The following is a 17,006-nucleotide window of genomic DNA, read 5'->3' as shown; positions in this document are numbered from 1 at the left end:
TTCATGTGCATGGGTCACTGGAAAAATACATTGAAATACCACTCATAAAATTTAAATTCTATCTGCCTTAGAATTAATGAAAAGGAAAAATGACCTGAGGCGAAAATTGACCTGAGGCAGAAACCTTGAAGAAGGTTAACCTTTACATTGAAGCAGTTTACAGAAAAAATAAGAATATTATTTCAAGAGGACTACAGTCTACCAATTACTTACTGATAATAAAATAGAAATAGAAATAATCAAAAGATGCTGTATCCTAACAGAGACCTCATTCAATGAACTGATCAGTCATAATATGTTCTTAGCACACCTTTTTTTTCTCCTGGTATGATCCATCAAATTTCCTTACCCCAGTCTGTTCCATCTCCTGAACTTCTCGATTCCCCATCACCATCATCTGAGGTAACCAAAAAGTCAAACTCTTTCAAAGCTTCTTCTGTATCTCTGTCTTCACTGCTGTCAGATAGAACTCTTTTCCTTACAATCTGAAGGGTCAGAAAGTACAGGGAAAGAAAATGCTGAATTAAGTTACAAACACATTTTTAATCCAAGCAGTACTGTCTTGTCCTCTAAGCAAAATCCAAACAGGAAGTTGAAGAGGAAGCAGAAAAGTACACATTCATGAACAAATCTGGAATAGTACACAGACTTTATTCAAACTTGTAAGTGATAATGAAACTTGTGTGTAACTTTTTCTTCCTGTGACCATCAATAATCAATCACATGGATAACAACCTACACTAATCTACACCATTACTATCTTTTTCTTTAATACTATAAATGTACAAAGTCTCTCTTAAAACATTTCTGAAAAACACATAAAACACACAAACAAAAACTCAAGAATGCCACAGAAAAGAGTTCAGCAAAACCAAACTCACTTTGCTTCTCCGAAAATAGCTAACTTTCAATTCTGAAATCTTTCTCTTTGTGGACCAAGACTCAATTCCAGGAAACAAATAAACCATCCCCAAACCCCACAACTATCAAGAGCTGATTTTCTTAGACTTTGTAAGTCATTCCATTCTGAATGCTTTCTCGGACGGTATTGCTACTTAAACGTGTTGCTTTTCATGTTTAAATTGCATTTATCTCTCAGATTCAAAAGCAAATTCTGGTAAAAGAAAAAAATATACTATTTAATGAAGAATTTCATTTTAGATTTTCCACAAATTTACTTTTCCCTCAATAATCAAAACGAACTCGATTCTTTGCAGTTATCTGACCAACTGGTAAGGTGTTGTCATGATACATGAAAACCATACCACTATTTTTACTTCTACAGAAATAGAAAATTTATGTTAATCACAATGCTCTGACTTGGACCCTTGCTAAGGGTCAGTCTGTAAAGACTCCAACACACAGTCCAACATCCCACAGCTCAGGAGGATGACCAATTTTATTTCCTCTAAATACAGTGAACCAATTTCTAAACCTGAAGCAATTCTAAACTTCAAGCTTCATTTCTTCAGCAGCCTTAGTGAACACACTGTATTACACAAGACTTAAGAGAAGAGTCTCACACTTTAGTCCATGAATGACAGGAAAGATCTGAAAAGATCCCCTTTGAAAATGTCATAAAACTAATTGGTTTTTTTAGTGTTAATTCATAAAACTGACCATAAAAACAATCACATCCATCATCTCTTACCTGCTTCAATTTTTAGGAAACACAATTCACTGAATAAATGTTAATTTTAAAGAAGAGTACTGATTGCATGTATCTGTGTGATCACATGAAGAAATCATACAGCAAAGTATAGATCATGAAGGAGGTTAAGGCATTTGACTGAGCAAACAAAAAAATTTCTTAACTACATTAGAGTTCTTCCAGTTACACCTCTTCCTTCCACAAGCTATAAATACAAGTGTATTTCAGTTTTGTAATCTAACACAATTTTTTACAAATAATTTTAAATATCACATTTTTTTAATAAATATTCAAGAATAATTACTGAAATGCAATGTTATGAACAATACCTTCAAACTGAGCTGAGAACTGTAAAAAAGGACACTGATACCTTAAAAATCGTGCTCCAGTATATATCAAAAATACTTATTACTATCTAATAGTAAAGAGACAATTTTAGAAAAATTTAATCTGACTTAGAGCAATAAAGATGGCAAAGCATAACTTGTATGCAAAAACTTAGAAATGCATATATAATTCCTCTTATGCACACATGCTTGGACAGAACATCATAAAGATGCATTAATGATTTGCATGTGTACATACACAGTCATATACTTTGCTTATAGACACCTCATTAATCTCACTTTTTCAGTTCTTCGTAACTTTTTCAATTATTTTTTCCACTCACTGTTGCAGTATCAATGATTGTTTTCTCTCTTCCTTCAATATCTTCTTCATCTTCCTCATCACTAAAGTCTGCAGCTGCATTTTCAAGAAATTTGAAGGTTTCTAGCAGAGAGGCAGAGTCAGTCAATTCAGGTTTCCTAAACAACAACAACAATCACCATCATGAGAGAAAAGAAATCACAATGAAGTCTCTTTTGCAATTACTAAGCTGTTCTGTGTTATTATGTCCAACAACATACAAGACTAAAATAAGCCTTCAAGTGAAAATGGACTGTTAACAGCTAAAAATTCTTGTGGCTAAAGAACTAAACAACAGACATAAAGTGTATTATTAGAACCAACAATTATTCTTAGTATGGCTGCCATTACTAGGACAGAGACTTCTATTTTTTATTCTAAAAGCATTTTAAAGCCACATTCATCTGACATGTGCCCAAAACAACATCAATACTGCTATGCCATTACTGAAAGCTGCAACAACAAGGACATGAGCCACAGCTACCAGGCCGGGCTCCCACATGTACATCAGGGGACAGGAAGACTTTGCTACTGCTAGCTAATGTTCCTCATCTTGCTGGGAAACACCAGACTCTAGATCTATCATTCATTAGCTTTTAAGACACGATAAATATGCCACTATAAAAGAATATAATGAGAAAATATCATTGATGACTAAATAATATTTGAATTTACATTAAACAAATAAGGAAATGGATGAAGATTGGGTAAAATTACAACTGTGCTGGCAGAAATTTAGGCACTGCCTCAGAACAGGAAGCATAAGGGTTGTTATATTAACAACAGAAGAGGAAGAATCCAAGAAACAGGACTGTAACAATTACTAAAACTCTGACAAAAGTACAGATAAAACAGTCCTAAAATTATCAACAGGATCTGTGTTTTCTATGCAGAAGATGCACTTCTTCAACAACCCCTGAAAGATACAGTGAACAAAATTCATTCATTTTGAATTGTTAAAATTCCTTCCAGTAAAACCTGGTAGATTCTTTATATGGCTTTGAAGCAGTGAAGACAAGCTTTACTGTTTTCTTACCTTTAATCAGTAGACAGTTTTTCATAGTTCATCACTAAATGCACGTCATCTTGATTCTCACAACCACTGAAACAGCAGAAGTCTCTCCCTCTCTCTTTCCAGAATTGTAGCTCTAAATTGTCTAATGCAGTCACCCTTAGTACAGCAAGTGCCTTGCTTCTGCTAAGCTTTTCAAAAGGTTCAATCAGCTAACACACCTAAACAGTAAGGTCTTGTAATCCCCCTGCAGTGTGAACACCTGATCACCTGTCCTTCACCCACTTACTCCAGTGTTTCCTCCTAATGCTTTCCAAAGGTCTATTACAGGAAGCATCCAAGGCCAAAAGCTTTGATGTGTAATAAGGCATGATAAGCAGCACACTTCCTCTGCAAAGTCTCTGCTCAAGCAGTTCTACGCTTACATGACAACAATCAGCAGAAGTGGCTTCTTCACAGCCCCAGTATATCTGCATTTCATTAAGACAACTTGCTACTCTACTTTTTTTTCATTTTCTCACCATTATCGCCCAAAAATACCAATAGAGATTTCACTTGCCATTAGAAATTCTGCATACACAGCAGCCTCATAATATGTATAATATACCTCTATGTACATTATGTTTTCATGGTCACTGTTGTTTCCAAGAATATTCCTTCTGCTTTTCCAGATCTTAACTTAGATCTAAGAACAATGTTAAGCATGTTTCAAATTTGCCCTGCTTACAGCAGTATTGTGACCCTCGTTTCTATGAAAAACCTGAAAACACTCTGTAATATTTTTAAATTTTTCTTAAGTAATCATGACTTTGGCAACTTCTAACACCTCATGAATCTGTAGTAACATTGTACATTTTCACAGAAACCCTATGGTATAGTTGCCTTGCTGTTTCCAACAGAAAAATTTTGGAAAGACAACACCTGTAATGTGCTCCATTTGACTAACTTCTTGACTTTAAGCAAATTTTGAGTCTGTGTCCACTTTTATTTGACTAAATCATCCAACCACAACTATTTCTGGTTTTTTTCCTCATTATTTTGCCATGTAAAAACACTTTAGCTGAGATCTATAATAGCAATTATCACACATACTCCAGGTAAACAGCAATATATGTACTAATACCAAACATGGGCTATAAAATTTTCATTAAGAGATCTTACTATTAAGAAACAGATATCCTTCTATAGGTCCAAGTATTTGCAGTAAATCAAACCAGACTTGGCTCTGAACTCATTTGCTCTTAAACGTGGCTCTCTCACACTCAAGTTCAAAGTGACTACCAAAAGAGGTTGTGATTAACTGCTCTGATTTCTACTATCCTATTAACTATTACACATTTTAGTGGGCAGGATATATATATACATAATAATGTATCTGCATTTACATGGGTAGCAGGGGTAAATGGGCATCTCAAGCACTGGGAAACATGGTAGCTTATTTATCATGTATTTCAAAACTCCTGCACAGTACAGAAATGTACAGCATAGGGCCACCAAAGATTATTTGTGCTAAGACACAACTTCCAAGAAAGAATTCTTAAAAAAAAAAAAGGAAAACAGAAGACACAGAATATTTAAACTATCCAAGGGTTCTACAGGAAGATAGTTTCAAGCTGACAGACAGGCTGATTTCCTATACTGTGCCCCAAAAAACTTTAGCAGTCAAATCAAAGGTGATTTAATAATTTGAGCTATTTGTCATCCTTTAGCAGCATATGAACATAATGCATTTTGGATAATGCTGTCAGCATGAATACATTGGAAGAACATAAAATGTATTGAAGAAAGATTTCTGGCCTTAGCTAATTTGATTTTCAATCTCTTTTTTTTTTCTTTTTTTCTCTTAGAGGGTCATTCACAAAGCAACTTAAAAAAGCAGAAGGATCAAAATTATATTCCCAGATAGGGTAGTAAAATAAATAACTTTAAATTTCATTTTAGAAAAAGAAACAAAATTTGACATTTCCAGGGCTTTGGAGTATTTTTTAAAACATCAATGCATGAAAACAAGAGAATCAAGCTCTGAAAGTGGGGACTGATACAAACTATGGTATTACAAGGACAAGTGAGGCAAGGTTCAGGGCCCATTGCAAATAAAGAGAGACCAAAAACCCAAAAAGGTCTCAACAAGGACAATTCCTCTTTTCTGGACTGTCCTGTATCACAACACATTTAAGGAAGAACATAATATTCAACGTGCAAGAACTTCAGTGCAGCTTCTTCCTTCCTCCCCAGCCATACTGTCTAAAGAAAACCAGCTGGGGAAGAATGAACCAGAACCTCCAGACAGCAGCAGAAGCTATGGAATCTGCCAAAGCAGAAAGCACAGAGCAGCCAGACTGTGGCAAGGCCTCCCTCAATCCTGTGCTCCTCAGCTGCTTGTTCTGAATCTCTACCCCACTGCTCCTTCCTCAGTTGGACTCTGTAACAGCACTCTTGCATGCTTTTCTCTCTAGCATCTAATTTTGTCTTTTTCTTTGAAGGTCTCGTCCCAGGGGACTCAGCACCTCCTAACCAACCAACCCAACAAAAATCATTTAAACAGTATCATATCTTCTATCACACACTGTTAACTCTGTCTATTACATCCTCCTTTCAGGTAGCCTTATCCAAGTAGACAGGCAATTCTCTGGGGCAGAGATACCACCCTGCCACTCCTGCCTACCCACAGTCAGGTACAACAGGACTAACTGCTTCTCGTGGGCATAACAATAAGTACTGCCAGAAGGTAAGGGTAGCTAGACTAATGCTGCTGGGTTTTCCATCTTACTACAATAGATGGGCAGTGCACAGATTTTGTGACTATCACTCCTGAAACAGGGAACTTCTGATTCCCAAAGGTAAGAAATGATTTCCTGTTTAAAACACAAAATTCTTGTTACAAATGGGATGGTAACTGAAGTATTTATAAAATAACATGAAACTGAAATCACATAAGTATTTTCTTCCTCAGGAGAAGCTGACAGAATTCTGAGCAGCTGTGATGACTGTGAAAATCTGACCCCAATTTGTATTTTACAGGCTGTTCAATTATTCAGATTTGTGTTAACCCCTTGGCCCCTTTAAGACAAAAAATAATAATATCTTCCCGCGAAACCAAAAAAAATGTGATTTGTGGGTATTCCACATACACTATTTCAATAAAGCAAGCCTGGCTTTGCTGGGCTCTGCAGGCCATAACACCAACTCTTCCTTTTCTGCCCAACAGAGACATGCCTTGAGATGAGCATTTTGTGTAAAAATACAGTTGGTTCTGACACTGAAATATTTCCACCTTTAAAAAATGCATAGCTCAGACTGAACGTATTTGCTCTCAACATTTAATATTCATGATCTTAACATAAATCATGTTTCTTAGTGAAATGCAGAAGCTACAAACTACAGGCAAGGTGAAGTTCTTTCGTGGAAACCAGAACAGCATGCTGATGATACCTTTCCAGCTCCCAGCGTGATCCAGAACATTTCAAACTGCAAAGTCAAGTTTAACTTAGACTAAAGTCACATAAAAGACATGTATTTTCCTTGTAACTAACACACTCTATATTTCTATCATTGCCTTCTCTTCTGCTGATAATAACCCTGGAAAGTCTGTGGTCATGTCCAGGGAGAGTCTCAAATTTCTCCTATGAACCGTCCAATCACAAGGCCATTAACTGCCTTAGTCCTACTCACAGCTTCAAAGGAAAGAGTAGAGGGCTTTTTTGTTTGTTTATTTTATCCAAGACATACACAAGTTATCTTAAATAAAATCAGGATTTTATTGATAAATTCAGAAGCAGGAAGAAATATCACAATAAAGTTAAATGAATATAAGCTCAGCTTAGGCTGAGAAATGTTCCTGGGAGCTCTTGTATTGCTGGAAAGAACCTGTTGTGACCCAGAATTCAGAGCTGTTCTACCATACTCTTTCTTGAGCCATTTTCTTTGGTTCAGTTTCCTACTACTGTCAAAACAGCTACTGCATAGTCTTCATAAGCTTTATTAATTCCCCACAGAATTTAGTTATCACATGTTTTAAAAGTCTTTTCAATGTGGCTAGTTAAATTCTATCAAACTGTACTCATTAAATAAATGCATGCAAATTCAATGAGGAGTGTCTTTAAGAACAGTTCATTAGATGTTCAACACTGTAAAATCTTTAATAATGAAGCTCAGAAAATATCAAAATAATTTATAAAACTACAGAGCAGTTAAAATCATCAACATTTACACACAATGAACACAGGCCAGGCTAACAGTCTGTCACAACCTTTGAAATCTCCTATGAAGTCACACCACACAATGCATGAACTAGTGCAATATGTATTACAACTGGTAAGCAACACTTACAAAATGGTTTGCATATAAGCTGGAATAGCAAAGGAATGACATTTAAAAAGCAAGGGCCACTTCACTTCTCTTGCCAAATCTAGTCAGCTAAATATAATATATCAAACAAATAAGTTTTATAAATAACAAAAAAAAACCCTAATATTTGAGGTACCAGAGTAACTCTTGTAAGTTACTTCTCCATTCACCTCCCCTCTCTTTGCTTCTCTCTCTCTCTCCAACTGCATAGCTTCTGTCTCTCTCTCCCAAGTCTTTCTGTACTGTGAGTCTTATGTGACATTTCCAAAAACCATCTCTCAAACTCTTAAGCCATAGAATGGTGCCAATTAAAAGCGTGGTCTATTTGTACTTCATTCTTCACAAACCCCCCCCCAATTTATCTACTTGTTTTTTCTGCTTTAGTGCATCTGTTGAAAGTGTCCAGATCTGGCCTAAACCAGATACATTTGAAATGCCTGTTAGGTCACTGCAAGATGGAGGCAGGGAGAAAGAGAAAAAAGGTGAAAAAAATTTCGATAATCTATTTGCTTTATTCCCTTTACTTTTCTGTTTATTTTTTTTCCGATTTGTAATTCAACATCTACTTGTATACTATTTTGGAAATTTTTCTTATGGCTGCTATTACCTGAGGTTTATAAATTCAGAGGTAATTTCCCAAATAAACCATTTTATAAGCTAGTCAACAAACAACATTCATCAGCCAGTATGCAGCATTTTCATTACTTGGGCCAGCGTTAATAGGATTTAGAGATGCAAAAGAGTTATTAAGGTCTTCTGGCATACAAAGATGTTCATTCACTGAAGTGTCAGTTGGAATGACTTGTATATCAGAAAGAATGTTTTCAAAATTTTTAAATTTTGAAACAGTCTTCAGATTTGCTCTCAAATGCTGATGTTTGATGCCACTTTGCTCATCTAAAGTACAGGCAGTGGAAGCCCTTGGCAGTTCAATAAGAAAAGGCAGCAGGTAAGTTTAGAGAGAGACTGATACATCACTCAGGACCATTTTTCTTTAAGAATTTTCTATTAGCTATTTATAGTTCTAATGATCAAACCCTTAGCAAGAACTAATTATACCATTTTTACATATAGACATTTGTATCTATGCATATATATACACATCTGTTTGGTATACCCTCATTCCTTTCCAGTTCTATTCCTTAATTATATTTGCTTCCACTCATACTAAATGGTAGTCAAATACACACCTTCAAGAAGGTAAACTAATTTGACTGTTTAGGTTTCGCTCAGTAAGATAAAGCTTCTAAAAATGAGGTAATAAATGAACTAAAGATACTTAAGTACTCTTGTGTTTTCAAGGCTACAAGCTACATTTGCAGGCAGCTTTCACTTCCGTTTCAGTTTGTTGGGGGAAAGCACCCATTCCTCTCACTGCAAGTGTTAGGAATTTAAACCATTATTATGAGGTTATTATTTTAGTATATATTTTTGAGTCCAGTCATGCCAAGTGGTACTTATCTTTTGTAATGCAAGTGAGCTGATTGAAGAAACTGAAAACTGATTCCCTTTTAAATTCCACGAAATAAGTGAAAACAGGACTATATCTAGCTCACGTTATCATATTAACATTTCATTTATGGATTCAAAATCTTGCAGGGTGCATTCAAAATCCACATGATGTCTTTCTTGAGTGCTAAAGTTTTCAAGAGGATCTGTACATCAGCAAATAAATAGGCAATGTAAGAATACAAGTCTGGCCAAACATGCAGCAGCTAGTAACACAAAGTCTGAGGCTACTTCACCTAAGGATGAAGAGAAACTGATTTGGCTTAAAACAGAGTCAGACAGCAGTAGTGTGTTCATCAGTGTACCAAAGGACGGGGAACTTCTCTGATAAAACCGCAATAATTTAAGATATACAAAACTAAGCTGAGAGGTTATGAGGGACTGGACAGCATTTTTCTAAAACAACTAGAGCCTAGCAGAATTCAAGTTACATATCCTCTGTTGCAAATAAATATTATTGTATTAAGTATCTGCACTACATTAACCATCATATGCTTCTACATACCAAAGCAAACAGCATCAGCTTCACAATAATCACCCCAAACATTCTCACTAGACTTTTCCACAAAAAGGCTCAACTCAGTGTTGGCACCCCAAACACTGAGTGTCCAAACCTAGGCTGTTGAAATATGTATAAAGGACAGACAACAAGATAAAACTCATATAATAGGCAAATGCTGCTGTAACAACTTCAAAATCTGTAAAAGCTGTAGTAAGCTGAACAGAGGAAAAACATCCTCCCTACCTATCATGAAGTACACACTTCACACATGCTCGAGGTCAGAGGAAAAATGCCAGGAATTATCTTTAAAATAATCAAAGGCATTAAAAAATATTAAAAAATAAGCAAAGTGTGGGTTTCTACTGTGCCCAGTACAGTCAGAACAAGTCACAGAGATATTTCTGAGGAAGGCTGAAGAGCAGCAAAAACCATTATGCACAGATGAATACACACACAACAACTGTGCTAAAATCTGAGTGTGTTAGAAGTAGATCAGCTCTTCCATTTTCTCCCTGGAATTTTTTTGCAATATTAATTTATTTTGTGCTCCAGCACTCTCATTTAACTAATAAAGTATTGGTTGACTATCAAACAAATAATGAAAACATAAAGGAAGTTTTGTTTCCTATTGCCATTACTCCCTCCCTCCTCTCAAAGAGATAACCACAGGGCAGTATAAAAGCATCAAATACCAACTCTTTCCTTTCTTTGGAATTTATCACGAGTGTTCAGTTGTACAGAAGGCCGTTGAACCAGTCTGTTCTTTCTGCAACTTACACTGCTATACAGAGAAATCTTTAAGGAAATTAAAAGCTAGCATGCTTTCCATTTTTTTATTCTGGAAATGTAGCATTAAATCCATATTCCTTCTGGTTTTTATGGTACCATTTTCCTCTCTATTGTACATTATCTTCATCACATTCATCCATATTCTTTTCAAACTCCTATTGATTTGTCTTTATCATTTCCTATCCCAAAGGTTTCTCTTTACTTCAGTCCTGTACTCCGCTTCTCACATTTTTCACTCCATGTAAACACTTTTCTAAAACACAGACTTAAAATGCACAGATTCAGGTGGGTGCATGTTATGCAGTTCTTCCAAGACCAAACAGATCAAAAATGCTATGAGCTGTCTTTTCTCACTTCAACAGAGGTGTATTCCTTGTTAGACTACATCCATTTTCATGTATTACTTTCTGCCCAGTGCTCCGCTCTTCAAATGTAACAAAAACATCTTGTCCTCAGACTTGTGAGCAAATATTTGACATCAATGTTCATTATATGTTTTGAACAGGAAAATCTGCCAAACTGCATTGGCCTGAGCAGTTCATAGGCTTCTCTGGTGATAGATAGCAAAGCTTTCTCCTATGAAGAGTTTCACTGTACCCATACAGTCACTGAGAGTCTTCAGCCTGCATTTTAGTTTGCAACTGTCCCAATGTCTCATGGGCCTGGCAAACACTCACATATGTCCTTAAACTTCCTGGAATTGCACTAAGCTTTTGTTTGGTTTCTTGTTCTTCCAATTTCTCACCATAACTTTCCTCTTGTACCATTACCAAACTGCAGAGCTTTGTTCACTGCACTCCTTCCAACTGTAAAAGCCTGCTGCGGCCAAATCCATTTTCCACTTTACATGCACACAAGGAATAGCAAGAGGCTGCTAAAGGAAGTGCCAGTCCTTTTGCCCTCATAGTATCCAGCCTAGCACTGGGGAGGTTGCTTCAAAGGATGCACCTTCCTTAACTGTAAGCCAGAACTTAGCTGAGTCATCTAAATTTTTCCTAGTTCTGACAACCAGGTAGGAAAGCATTGAGCTAGGGTTTCAAACACTCACTAAAAATTTCAGTTGAGTTCAACAGTAGCATCCTGAGTTCAGGAGCGACATCCATGTGCCTTAGACCTGTATCATCTACTCAATGCTATACTTTTCAAAGAGAAGCTGTTCTATATAGGCTGAAGTTATGCTGGCATTACATGAGGTAGAAAACAGGTAAATACTGCACTTTGAAAGCTCAGAGGTAAGTAATGATGCAGTTGGAAGAAGGTGAACAGTGCCAGATGTCACAGAAACACTGAGGTACCACAAGATTAAATAGCTGTTAAATAATAGGCAGTCTCTACCAGGAAGCAAGCCACAGAATGCTTCCTGAAAGAAAAACTGAAAGAGGTGGTCTGCAAGTGTGACTGAAGCACCCAGAAGAAACACAGCATTGAGAGGTAGTCCTGTACTTAGACTGATCACAGAATTCTAGTAAAATCATGACTTTTTTCCTTCCAGTGAGGGAGATCTCAGTGGACATCCAGGACTTCAAAATCACCCACATTCAACATGATTATGTTGAACAAGAGCCCTGGAAAATTTTTCTACTGTAAAGCCCTGGAGTCTCTTCTTGTTCATTATTTTATCAAAACACTTCCCTAAGCTCTATAATGCAGTCTGCCATCTGATGCATCACAAGCAAGAACAGTTTTTCAACGTGTGCAGCCTGACCAGCCTTGCAGCTGACAAGCTAGTACAGCCACAATGGAAGGAAATTCATTTTGCTCCATCAGTGAATATCCTCAGCCACGGGGTAAACTATGAAGTGTTAAACCTAATGTCAGATCTATCCCAAAACCAAGCAGATAGAAAAGAAATGCAAATATATTCAAAACTGCTATGTTAAAACCACTGTCCCAGTATTTCAGCCATCAAGTAACTACATTATACACATATCCACCTTCTTCAAAACTATGTAAATACACATAAATAAATTTCGAAGTGTAACAGGAGAAGCTTTATTTACACACTTCCCCTTCACTAGAAATCAAACCAGAACTGCTATTGCAAGCTATCAAGCATTCCTTGTTCTTCAAAACAAAGCTGCTGTACATAAACGACATGACTTGTCAACTATGTAGCAACGCAATATATTTTAGCAGCTTGCAGGTTTTCTCACACATTCAAATTTTCCATCTTACAGCATTATATTTAATTAAATAACAATGAACTTCTGCCCTTATGTAACTTGTTGGCCTGAAGTTGCTGCAGCTATCAGAAGGGTATAATGAAATCTTAAAAATGCTTTTTAGAAGATAGGATGCATATATAACAGTATTAGGTCTTAGAAAATAAAAGTCTTGAATTTTGTTCCATGAATATCGAAAATGAAAAAAGAGTGAGGATTTCTGAGGAAAGCTGTGCTACTACTGGAAACAGCTACCTCATCTACTGTTCCTACAATTCTGCATAATTTTCATTATTTTTCCAGTTTTGCAACTACAATATCTTAAACAAGAATGAACAGATTGTTCTCCTGAAGCCTTTAGAGTTAAGTTTAACTTAGTTTTTTTTCTTTTTTTAACATTGCATAGAAAAGAGAAGAAAATGGAAAAAACGCCTCTTAGGTTTTAATATTATTGAAGAGAAAAAGTAAGAACAAGCTTTTACTGTCTTTGACTGACTTTCCATAGTATTAGAAATATTAAAACACAGAAATTAGTACCTTACACTTCAGTCACATTTACATATGTCAGTAGAAACCATAAACTTTTAGGACTTTTAGAATGTAATGAGTGACTTTGTTTTTCAGATTTAGCAAAAAAATTCCTTCTCTCATATAGCTTATCATGTCGTAGTCAGCACAGACCAGAAGAGCAAAGCCTGCAACCTACACAGTAAAGTGTCTGGCAATACACTGGAGATCATTCAAACCATTAACTTGAAACAACGCTGACTTGTAAACACTTAGCAATCATATCTCAAAAGAGGCTTGATTTGACTTAGTGTTACCATCCAACTGGAAAAAAATTTATGGTGCTTTCAAGATGTGAATCTAAAGAATTACTTCCATACTTATTGCTTAATATAATAAAATTAGTTAGAATTGCTCTAATCTCAAACTAGGAAAAAATCCTGAAATCTTCTCAGTAAACAAAAATTTTGTTCAACACTACTAAGCGCATTTATGCAGAATTAGAACAAAGTCATCTTGATGCTTACCCGATCATTGCGTTTTCTTTAATCTGACCCTCTGTGCCATTTACCATTGGCTCTTGACTTCTGTTTTCTTTTTCTGAAGCATCACTTGAGAGGCCCAGTAAAGCTCGCACTCGTTTTGATTTCACATCCAATATCGTGTCGGTGTATCCCACTTCCTGTAGATACCTGAAGGAAGAGAACTCATGCTAATCTCCTCTGCACACGTCACTTCTGCAAAACATGAAATTCCTCCCTGAACTTCTCCCTGAACTCATCCTCAATCCCTTAGCTTAGCAACTGACTGAACTTCTCCCTGAACTCATCCTCAATCCCCAAGCTTAGCAAACTACGGTGCTGAGCTAGTGAAACATGCTTGTAAATCATCCTGTACCAGCTGCAGAGGGATCGCCTCTTGCAGTACCAGCCTCTACAGTCACTGAGAAAAAAAAAAAAATCAGAGAGCCTAGCAGTCAGAGGTTATACAATACGTTATTCATTCATCTACTAAAATGGATAGAAAAGCACTTTCAATTAAAATATTTACAACTGCTTTATAAAAATCACCACAGTTGCATGCACAAGCATGGTCATTTTATTCTTTGACACATGGAAACTAGATACAAGAAGCAGCAGATATTTTCCTTATGTAAACATTATTAGAAGCCTAGAAAACTGAATAAAACCTAAATCCTTTAGCTGTGGCTATTAGTAAGAGTTGTTATTTATGATGGACTAGACTTGATAAAATCTGTCTTGCCTTTCCTTTATTCTGCAATGAATCTGCAAAAATTTGGCTTCCATATAAAGACTGAACAGCAATAACATTGTATGAAAACCTCACAGCCCAAAGTTGGTTCTGTACTTCTAAAGTTGACTCTTTTACCAATATGACATGTTGCCCTTGAGAGAAACAGGAGGGAAATAACAATTTAAAAAAGTAAAAATTGTTTTGTATACTTCCCTCTAGAACACGGTTTTAATAGCAGTGAATTGATTAAATTGTCAATATTCTAGACAACTCTGAAGAAGGGAAATGCTATTTTACAGTGACAGCTGTTACAAATCAGGGACGTGCACTTCACTTCCAAGAACATTCTCCCCCAATTATTTAATATCATTCAGATAACCACATTAGGAGAGAAATACTGATTGTTGGCTACAGAAAAATCAAACAAGTCACCTATGCAAAACAGAGTCTGTCAGTAATATGCACTCTATATTTGCAATATGTCATTCTTGTATGAACTGCACTGAGACAGAATGACTCGTCTTCAAAATCACTGATCTAAGTCAAAACCACTCTATTTATATTTATTCAACATGCAGGAAAAGATTTGAGCTCTTGCAAAAGAGAAGCCTGTACAAGCCATCCAATGAATTTAACTTCTGTACAACTCCTTGGAAAAAGGTCTTTTAATATAAGTTCCAGGCCATCTTTACTATCTCAGTCCCCTCTCACTTAATACTCTGTAACACAGCAAATATCATGGCAAATTATTTAGTTACTATGATACAATTCAAAAATTAATTTAGATTAAGAGACATTTGTTTCACTGAGATGAACAGAGAATTAGAAAACATCTAGTCTAACCTTCTGGATGTTAGTCTTTTCTGCAACTTAAGCAAACCAAAATAAAACTTTTTTTTCTCCAGTGCCAGCCGCTTTTATTTTACACAGCTTTTAGCAGAATTACTTGTGTCTTTTGCTTTTTAATTGCAAAGTGTCATGACCCACCCATTCCAAGCAGATTGGCTTATTATACTCCATGAAAGAAAAGTAAATGAGATCAGGTGTTTGTGACTTGACAAGGCTTCTCATCTGAAGTTATGAAATATTAAAAATTTTTAAAACCCAAGGAAAAGTAGTGCAGAAGCTCAATTAACTTCATCACACACAATAACTTTTCTTTCAGTAAAATACAACTTAAAAAAAAAAATCAAATACCATCACCATCATATTTCATTAGCAGATTCTTTCTTTGCACTCAGTATTTGAGTCATTTTTTCAATACTTACTGTCTTAACAGCTGTCGTCCTTGTTTCCATATTAGCTGGCTGTTCTGTTGTGGCTGAATCTCTGTCTCATTCCCTTCATCTGAAAAAGATTATTTTATTACTTTTTTTTCTTCCTATTTGCATAAAAGATGCCCATCCACATGAAAAGACAAACATGATCTGCCTTAAAATGATTAGGAATGGTTTAATACCAAAATTCAAAGCGCAAATAATGAAGGGAGAAAAAAAATGCACACAGCACATAATTGTAGTACTATATGCACATAAAGATTTCCAGATACATCCTACTCTATGAGAGCAAGTTCCACTAGTCCTAATTCCTAAGCAGTCCTACTCTATGAGAGCAAGTTCCTAACTCCTTTAGGGGCACATAATGACAGTCAGTCTGCAGTCCGATTTTTGCTTTGGCCTCCCAAGATAATTGCTGCTCACATTAAGTCTGAATACAAATATCTTTAACTGTTAACTGCAGCACGATATTAGTTTACAACTTCCCAATTTTCTTAATATTTGACAGTCCAACATAAATCAACAGATTTACTTGCATCAATTTAATCCTTATTTGCATTAGTTTTGTAGAAACAAACAAACAAACAATAGGGGCTATTTTTTGACTTGAAAACTTGTTGAAAAATTTTCAGCACATTTTTCCCAACCATAAATTCGTAACCAAATGTTACTACTCCAGGAAAATTTACCAAAAAAAAAAAAAAATCCTGTGGCTGTTCTCTTAAGAAAAATATCAGAATGCAGGATGCTGGGAACCAACAGCTACACGATTATTCCATATATAGCTTCACACAATATGATGGTGGGTTTTTTCCTCTCCTCAAGGAGATGCATATGCTTCCCAAGTTAAAATGTCTTGGTTTATTATCTATGAAAGCCTCTACAAAACTTTAAAACCTTGTGGTCCAAACACTTAAGGATAAACAAACTTCCTGTGTAAACAAGACTAAAGAACTAGAAAAACCTGTGGCATACTCCTATGAGTCACTTGGTATGTGACATGGGAAAGCTATTATTCTCATCAGGAAGTCATTTACCTTTAAACAAGTCAATTAATACTACACAAAAAAGGCCCACAAACTACCCAAAGAAGCTATTAAATACTAATCAGAATTCACATGCAAGGAGAGACATATGAATTTTAGACATCTCATATTCACAAATCTATTTAATAGCATCCACAGGAAATAATAAAATGCACAATAATTTTCCAATGACAACTGGACACAGCTGGATCCAAAGCACAGCTACCAAAGCTCAGTCTATAATTATTAAAACATGACTGAGGTAAATCTGCCTGAAAATTCCT

At 35.8% G+C, this 17,006-nt stretch overlaps 1 protein-coding gene across 3 annotated transcripts in view; it reads right to left on the bottom strand.

Annotated features, from left to right (window-relative positions):
- The window catches only part of STRN (striatin), a 68,993-nt gene that overhangs the window by 29,825 nt on the left and 22,162 nt on the right, over positions 1 to 17,006 (bottom strand). For all 3 annotated transcript variants that reach the window (XM_059841350.1, XM_059841349.1, XM_059841351.1), the window contains exons 4-7: positions 15,689 to 15,767; positions 13,694 to 13,858; positions 2,322 to 2,457; positions 350 to 485 (exon numbers count right to left, since the gene is read on the bottom strand). In XM_059841350.1, the coding sequence (XP_059697333.1) occupies positions 350 to 485; positions 2,322 to 2,457; positions 13,694 to 13,858; positions 15,689 to 15,767 (516 nt within the window). The remainder of the gene's footprint in view (positions 1 to 349; positions 486 to 2,321; positions 2,458 to 13,693; positions 13,859 to 15,688; positions 15,768 to 17,006) is intronic.

The sequence above is a fragment of the Haemorhous mexicanus genome, chromosome 3 (genome assembly GCF_027477595.1).
Source record: "Haemorhous mexicanus isolate bHaeMex1 chromosome 3, bHaeMex1.pri, whole genome shotgun sequence".
In the NCBI taxonomy this organism is placed as follows: Eukaryota; Metazoa; Chordata; class Aves; order Passeriformes; family Fringillidae; genus Haemorhous; species Haemorhous mexicanus.
Note: the sequence above shows the minus strand (reverse complement) of the source record. Positions and strands in the feature narration are given on the sequence as shown.